The sequence below is a fragment of the Parasteatoda tepidariorum genome, chromosome 8, assembly GCF_982258835.1.
Source record: "Parasteatoda tepidariorum strain Cologne lab strain chromosome 8, Ptep-v5.0, whole genome shotgun sequence".
Classification (NCBI taxonomy): Eukaryota; Metazoa; Arthropoda; class Arachnida; order Araneae; family Theridiidae; genus Parasteatoda; species Parasteatoda tepidariorum.
In genome coordinates, this window is record NC_141762.1 from 33,267,780 (window position 1) to 33,277,069 (window position 9,290).

A 9,290-nucleotide genomic window follows, 5' to 3' on the forward strand; every position below is an offset into this window, starting at 1 on the left:
TGCAATGGTTAAATGTTAAATTGTTACCTCTTAATTGTTGATATCGATGATAAGGTTTAATACTTTGATATTCTATTAACTATACCATTCTGGAAAATAAATATTTGTGAAAATGATACCACTGTTTAGTTTATGTATACACTGAAAAAATCCCGTATTATAAATTGATACATCCATTTATTGCACATGATACTGCTTGTATAAGAGATCAGCAAAAAGTTTTTGACATGCGGTCACAATTACGCTAAATTTAATGAATAGCACACATAAATAATCTATACAGAGTAACTCGTCATGTTATAGATAGAAAAATTAATATTTTTGAGAAAAAAAAAATAAAAAAAAAAAATGATTGAAATTTGAGGAAAACAAGACTATAAACATCAAGAACAGCTCATTACCAGATGAAACTTGAAGGTGTTTGGTACTCTTTCAGCTTCTTCCAGCAATTTAAAAAAAAATATTTTGAAGATTTTGATCTCGCCTTCCTTGTTAGTGCTTCAACGGTTTAATTTTGTTCTTTTTTCCTTGCCTAAACATTTGCAAGCCCTAATGTATCTATTTTTTTATTCTATTTTTGAGATCGATTTTAAAAATACATATTGAGGGTGGTTATTATTGAACACCATGTATACACATATATGTGTAACTTTCACTCTTGAAAGTCTAAGTATTGAAAAAAAAATGTGCGTTTCTCTCTTTATCCGAGTCTCAATTTCTGTATTAAGTTTTTACATCTCTTTAATTTAGTTTCCTTTTTATTACAGGGAAAGATTCTTGTTTTGAGCGTATAGTGTCCAGATTTAGTCGGAAATGTACTTATGTCGTTGTTGGGGATGGTCGAGACGAAGAGCATGCGGCAAAACAGGTATATAATTTAAGTTATTGTTTAAATTCTATTAATTGTTTCATTGCTAATTAAGTCTAATAGTATGTTTACAATAAAAATACAAGATCAGATAAGATAACAAGAGACAAAAACAACAAGAGACAAGATCAGACAAAAATACAAGATTTTCGTATCAATCTCTTTTAATTGTGTAATAGTGATAATTTAGTGTTATAAAAGCCTTATAGATTTTTCTTTCTAATTTGTGGTAAACACTGTAAAAGGCTTTTCTGATTTATTAGAGAACGATAGCTACAATCTTAAAATAGACAGAAATAATTTTTTTCCTAATTGCATGCTTATTGGTTAATACTCGATAATAATAAAAATAATAATTTTTTAAACCCTCATAACGAAGATGCCTCATACAACATTTCCTTTCAAAGTGTGGTCTTTTCTTGGATATTCAATTACAGTTATGAAATAAGATCAAATATATTAAATAAGCTAAATCAATCTTCAAACAAATTTCAAATTGTAAATATATGTTAGCAAATAAATTAAGAACTATCGACACTTTTTCTATTTTCTCAGATTATTGGTTTGGATAAGAGAAATAATAGAAAGATTCACGTGGAAGGAGAGTTCTTTAACATTCACATATTTCAAAGTTGAGTGTATACATTAAATGTATTTCAGGCCACCATTCAAAATTTTGATCTATCAGAACCCATGAATGAATTTTGCTAGAAAGATTCATGTGGAAGGAGAGATCTCTAACTATTCAAATATTTCAAAGTGATAATGTATACATTTAGAAGTATTTTACCTTCCGAAATATTTTTTTAAGCTCATTAAAGTCAGTATGTTTAACTAAATTTTGTCACATATTTAACTTAGATTATTTTTATTATGGAGTTAACTTTTTATAGCTGTAGATTATTTCTAATATGAATTTTTTTTTAAAAGTAAAATTTAATCCAAACAATTAAAAAGTTTGCAAAAAGTGGCTATCAAATCAAAAGAACTTATCGATTTTGGTCACATCACTAAAGTCATTAGAGTGTACCGGCCTTTGGCTACTAATTGAAAATGTAAATTTTCAGATCTATTGACATTTTATGATGAATCGCTTAAAATTCAAGTTACAGTACCCTCAGCATGGGATGTGAATACAAAGCTTTTTATTTAAAAAACGAACAAAAAAACAAAGAATAGCAAAGCAGTCAATAATTTAAGACAACCACAAACGAACAAAACAAAAGTAACTTATATAATTTGTTCCATATTTGTAAAGCTACCTCTATATTTATGTCTGACCTCTTTAAGATATGAAATAATTCAAAAACTTATCATCTCGGTTTCATGTCCATGTATTTGTTAAAATCTATTCTTTTATTTTCAGATGAATTTTCCCTTCTGGAGGGTAAGCAGTCATTCAGACCTTGCAGCTCTTCATCATGCATTAGATTTAGGACATCTGTGAAGTGATTTCATATTTTTATCAAGGTTCTCCAAAGATTAAATAAAATGCATCCCCTAGCGGATTGCCTTTTCCGCTCTCACGATCAAAGCCTTCTTGACTGAACTAGCTTTCGTGTACAAAAATTGATCGAGGAGGCTTAAAAAAATATGGGTGCAATACCGAGAGACATATGAATGACACCTGTAATCATTCCAAGACTACGACACCAAGAATGAATGACTATGTCAACTCATTTACTCAAATGAAATGACACTCCTGTATAAAAGTCATCAGATTGTAGACACTTTCAATCATTGCACAAAGATCTCTCTATATTTTTAGATCAGTGTTTCTTCTGCAGACTGTTCGAAATATATCAGTTCCTTTCTAAAAAAGCTCGAATTCGGAGAAGCGGGGCTTCTGAGGTGGTTTTTTCTTTGGAATACATCTTGGATTCGACTGATGAAAGACTGTGTTGTACATATATATAAAAAAAAAAATATGAATGAATATTTTGATGACAAAAAAGACTTTCTTATTTTGACTGTTGTAACCAAATTGGACAATCTTTGAAAGCTTTGATTGATAGATTTGATTGTTTAATAGGCAAATCTGTTTCCCGCAATGACCTGATCCAAGATTGCTTTGAAAAGCACTTGTTAATTTGTAAACTTATGATATGTTTTTCCATTCTTTTTGGAAAATATGAAACTTAAAAATGGTCCTTTTTTTTGTAATTATGCACACAGTTTTAAAAATGAATAAAATGTGATGCATTATCTGATTTCAATAATAGTTTTCTTTTTTAGTTATTTAGGAATTATAGGAAGAAAAAAAAATGCTTGTAATATTGTGAAATGTAGTGATAGCGAATTTAAGTTTTTCCCCCTCCTCTACGTATAAAACAATTTTGCTGAATTTTATTTTGAACTACAATATCACAATATCTGTGATAATTAAGTAAGCATCCAATATTTTTTATTTCAAAATTCCTGTTTTAAGGAAAATGTGTTTTATGTATTCAATAAAAATGTTAAGTGTGTTACAAATTATTAAAGATAATGATAATTGTGCATGTTAAATTTCATTATTTGGCTCTTTTTTATAAAACTTGCTAAAACAGTTTAATCTCTTCTAAGAACTTAAGGTATGAAACTAGTCTGAAGTATATAAATTGAAAAAGTCTAGAATTATATAAATATATCAGTTTTCATCATATTTAGAGATAATCATTATATTCAGATTTATTAACTACTTTAGAGTTTTCGTAACTTCTATGGATTTCATTTCCATTTTTACAGAATAAAGGATAGTTTTTAAAAACTACGGACAGAAGCAATTTCCCTCTTTTTATTGAATCCTATTCTGGTAAATGTTTTTGTTAAATGCCCAACTCCTTATTGTAAGCGTCGTTTAAACAAATTGGAATAAACTTATTTATTGTGACCAAACAAATCCATTAATTTCTCCCTTAATTAAGTTGCAAAAAGTATTTTCCGATAATTTTTGTAAATTCTGACTGTCTTTGTCGGCCTTGGAGATATGTCTTAGACTAATTGAAAATATGACTCTTTGGAAATGTAACCTTCATTTTGCAATGTGCCAGGCTAATTGAAAAAGTCACAAGTCACTTGTATTTTTATTTGTGTCTGATATTTTTCAAGCTTATTAAAATCAACGCACATGTCTTTGGGCAAATTAATAAATGTACAAAGACTTATAAACTTACTAAATCAACCTGACTTAGACTCATTGAAACGGTCATATGAATAAAGAAACACTTTGAATAAAAAAGCATAGAGAATCAAATTAATTGATCTGATAGTTAGAATATTATTAAGCACTTGCGCTAATTTGATACATTTTCGAATGAGCCTAAAAGCATTTTATCTAATTTTAAATTTCCCAGAAGTATCTAGGCTTTTGGCAATTTCTCTAAAAAGTGTTACATAGATTAAAAAATTATAGAAAATATTTTCCCAACAGCTAAGTGCATTGACGAACGAGGACGGTTTGCAAATAGCCAAATTTTCCAATAAGCCTATAACGTGCATATACTGATACTTTAAAAAACTAAACATTTACTAAAAAAAGTAAATTTTTGAATTATCAAATAAAAAATTAACATTTAAATATACTACGGAATTAACTCCGTAAATACGAAAAATTAAAAACTACGTTCAGTGGAAAAGAATCACTTGGTAGTCATTTTTATTTTATTTCCAAAAGAATTCAGAAATGTTGTAAAATCAATTTATAATAAATTCAGTCCTGATAATCAATGACTATTTACTTAAATAATTTGTTTATTTAATTATGCTATTCAATAAATACTTAGCGGTATTTACAATAAAATGATTTCCTTTTTTTTTTTTTTCCTTCCAATTTTTATTTCTGAGAAGCTGAATGATTCCAGGTTTTTACTTTTAAAGAATATCAACCAAAGGAATTATTGTATAGAAAAATTATGTAAATAACTTGTATGGAAAAAGTAAGGCACCTATTTCTTACATCACTTATCTGAAGCGAAATATGCAAAGCGAATATGAAATTTTATCTGTATTTTGTAATTTGTAAAGAGCAGTTAGAGAATTTCGAAAACATTTTCGAATTTTTGTTTCTGTAATATGCTAACTGAAATTCTTTATGTAGTTATTATTTTATTTGTAAGGAAATAAAATAAATATGGTTTATTTCTGTGCTTTACTTTATTTGTTATCAGTTATTTAAAAAGTTTATTATAGTGTGAATTAAAGTAAAGTTAATCTGTCATAAACAATACTCGTTTTTCAAAGTTAACAAAAATTAACATAATTCACATTACATCAAATATCAGAAACATTTCAAACCATAAGTTGGATTGTTGGATATAGAATTAACAGCAAAAGAGCCAGAAATTCGTATTTTGCACCCAGGTTAAATAGCATTACTTACTTAAGATAAGGAAATCAAATGTTATTGTTAACTAACTTAAATGCATTAAAGACAAAGGTAAACAAAATTAAATTACGGAAACATTCGCTGGAACCTTGAGACCGTTTTATTGACCAGAATTTACTTGAAGAAAATTATTCTATAGGAAAAACGTTAACAAATATGCATTTAGCATGGTTTCTAGAAGATCTGTCGCCAAAGAGAATACAAATGACATTGTATTCTCTTGCCTTACACATGAAACAAAACTAGCCCCTATTTTATTGTAACTGTAGTTCGAAGGTAATTGAATATAAATCTAAAATTAGTTGTAGTAAAATTCGAAGTTGAAAAAAAATTTCCAAATTCAAATTATCACATTTATTGTTTTGTTATATAATCATAAGCAAATAACACTATTTCAATAAATTTTATTATATTAAAGCTTGTATTTGATGGAAACAATTCGTCATTTTTAATTATTTCAAGATTAATTCCCCGAGATAATATTAACTGATCTGAACATGGTAATTATATTATATGGGCTATACAATTGAAACAAAAATATTAAATTTTTTCTTCGTAAATTTAAAATTAATCCTTGTATAGTAATTTAAAGTAAATTTATTAATTTAAAATAAAGTAAGTTAGCAATTTTTTTGAAAAAATACCTAATTATAATGAAACAGCTTTTTAATTACTTAAAATTAAAGCTAAATAGCAGTAATCATTAAAATTAGTTGCATTAAGATGAATTCTTACTGAAACAGATTCCAAAAAAATAAATGCTTGCAAAATATGATAATCGAAAGTTTAGAAAAGTGAAACATATGGAATTTTCATGCAAAAGGATAAACAATAACAAGACAGCATAAGTTTCATAAACAAAAATAATAGCAAAAATGCAACCAAGGATGATAAAAAGAAAGGCTTTAAAACAATTAAGTTACATATTTTTTGGTGGTTGAGAAAGAAAGTATAAATCATCATATATTTTGAAGTGTTAGGAACCTCACTTTAGAAATAAAATACATTTGTTTGGTGTAAATAACATTTTATATTTCCCTAAAGAAACAAGCAAAATATTATTTTAAAAATTAAATTTTGAAGGAAATTTAAAATATGAAATAAAATTAAACGCGACAAATAATGTTTCTTATAATAAATTAAACCACGGGAAATAATTGGAATTAAAAGAAAGTTTATCATATTTTTTGCGTCAAGGAGACAGGAGTTTCTCAGTTAAGAAATAAAAGCATTTGTTTGTTAATTTTGGTGTAAATAACATTTGATATTCCCCTGAAAAAATAAACAAAAATTGATTTTAAATAAACATCAATTTTTGAAGAATTCATAAACTATGAAATAAAATTAAACGTGAAAAATAATATTTCTTATGATAGATAAAACCACCTGAAGTACTGGGAATTAAAATGAAATAAAACTATAAGCTAAAAATATTTAATAACATTGATACTTATTTATAAATATTGCTTTTGAATAATTCCATACTCATTGTTTTGAAAGATATAACTATCAATAGTTACTCACAAAATAAAAGTGCAAAAATTCATTTTAAACATACCTGTCATTCACTGATTATCTTACAAAGGAGAAAGCATTTTCTTTCCTGTGCATTCCTTTAATTGTAAACATTGTCTCCTACAACAGAAAAACAACATAAGATTATGTGCATATTTATTCTAAACATATATCGTTTAGCTTTTTCTTCTGCACAGTGCTAAAAAAACGCGTTAAGAAAATGGACACAGCTCGAAATGTGCCTTTTCAGTAAACGCGGTATTTCATTCGAACTTTTCCTCACCTGTTTTTTTTTTTTTTTTTTTTAATACTAAGCATAATTTTACTAGGCTAAGTCCCAGACTTCGGATTCAGAAGTATTTCGGTATATTACAAATGAAATTTTTCAGGTATTCTCATCGCATTTAGAATATCAGAGATGATTGTGCTCCGGAAAAGTTCGGATTTTTCCCTAACAACGATCCCGAAATCCAAGGTCCAAAAGTTTCAAGATTTCATCGATCACATTTATGTATAAAAAATTCTTGTATGATTTATTTAAAAATATTAGAACTAGAATTTATACTTGGCATCTCTTTCATTAGAAAATATTTTTTTCTGGTATAATAATAAATGTGATTAGAGAGAAAAGTAAACTTATACAAAATTATTAATTTAAATTATGCTGCATATCATATACTAAGAATTTATTTCATGTTGTGAAAATATCTATTATTTAAATTTATAAAGAAATTAATTTTTTTAAATGCGTCATTAATGATTTTACTCAAGAAATTTTCAGGATGTTTGAGTTGCCCTCGCAGTCACCACTGGAATATACAATTTAAAAAATTATAGTAATATAAGTATTACCGTACAATTTTAACGGACAAAAAAACCTGATGAACTGTAATTTTTACAGTAATATTTACTGTAAAATCACTGCAATTAAATGAATATTATTGTAAAAATTACGGTATAAAAATTTACGTTCAAAATAGATTTAGCAGATGATGCACCCAGGGTACTAGTTTTATTTTTTTTTAACGTAATTTGATCCAGAATTTTTCACAGTAGTATAAACGATAAAGAAGTTTTTTAAAATCTAAATTCGTGCTATGTAGCTTTAGTACCACTATTGTAAATAAAGACATATGACAACCTTATAAAAATTTCTGTTCACTTGTTGGTTCTTGCTTTTAAAAAAAATATGAAACAGGTGATTTATGGAAATGGAAGAAATCACATTACGGATTTATTTTTATCCATTATTAGTTAAAGGAAAATAAAACAATTTTTATGAGAGAAGTTTGAAAAACGGAATCAAAAGCTATGTCCATTTTCTTGAATGAACATATGTCCAAATCCTTGGAAAGGATGGATTTTATGAGAGAAGTTTGAAAAATGGAATCAAATGCTATGTCCATTTTCTTGAATGAACATATGTCCATCCTTTCCAAGGATTTTGAACCGTGTCTATATTTTAAACGCGTATTTTGAGTTGTGTTTAATAATTAAAGCGATATATTAGTTATCTTTTCATTGTACAGTACAGAACCCGTTATCCGGAAATCAGAAAACCGGAAAACCAAAAAACCGGAACGAAATTCGGTAAATTTTCCCGCCATTTTTAAATTTTTTTTTCTTCCTCATAAGATATTAGGATTTTTCTTTCTTTTTTGAAAGATGTTTACCATACCATCATTTTAGAAATAATCATTACTGTATTAATTCATCGTTTTTTCTTCTTTTTAAGATTATTTCCTAATATTTATTTTTTTAGTTGGGTTTAACAATAAAAAAAACGGCTTTTTGTAGCGATTCAGAAAACCGGAAAAATCAGTTATCCGGAATAGCGATGGTCCCGATCGTTCCGGATAATGGGTTCCCTACTGTACAATTTTTTATATGGTGGGCAGTTAATTTACTCAAGTAGAGTCAAAACGTCATAATTTTATAGGACAATTATCAAACACTTAAGCTAAAAGTTCGTTTATTTCGCATATACTTTATGTTTTTATGTTACTGTATAAACGCGTTATGTTACTGTATATTATTCGTGTGTTCTTAAATTCTTAATTTTGACTTGAAATGTTAAAATAACGACACTGCATATTTTTCTCGCTTTCAATAATTCCAGGTATTGAGCTCACTTACGATCGTAACTTAGTAATTACATAATTCTCAAATTTTGTTTTCTTACATCTTATTGTTAAGAAAGTAATGATTCGTGCTTTCTTTTGCCTTTTGTCTGAAACTAGTGACTTTCAATCGTTAAATAGGTAAGTAATTGGAGCGCCGCAAATGATTTTAGTCGGATAGTTCTAAGGTTATTGGTTTCATTTATTTACGAGAAAACGGAGAAAATATGATTGCATATTTCACGCGATAGTAAAAAGTGTTTCTCATTGACGGCTGTACTTTCCAATGTTTCTTCGTCACATTTTAAAACTAGGGTGTCATGCATTTACTTTTCAATTTTACAGCTGTAACTTTTTTTTCAATCGAAATGTGAGCTGATTTTAATCACCCAATGCTTCTTATTGTAATGCAACTAAAGAT

General features: G+C 27.3%; 1 protein-coding gene across 20 annotated transcripts in view; it reads left to right on the plus strand.

The window, feature by feature from the left end:
* The window catches only part of eya (eya transcriptional coactivator and phosphatase 2), a 152,433-nt gene extending 147,433 nt beyond the window's left edge, over window positions 1-5,000 (plus strand). For all 20 annotated transcript variants that reach the window (XM_016069260.4, XM_071181536.2, XM_016069261.4 and 17 more), the window contains 2 exons: window positions 768-868; window positions 2,235-5,000. In XM_016069260.4, the coding sequence (XP_015924746.1) occupies window positions 768-868; window positions 2,235-2,315 (182 nt within the window). In that variant the 3' untranslated portion in view covers window positions 2,316-5,000. The remainder of the gene's footprint in view (window positions 1-767; window positions 869-2,234) is intronic.
* The last annotated feature ends 4,290 nt before the right edge of the window (window positions 5,001-9,290 follow it).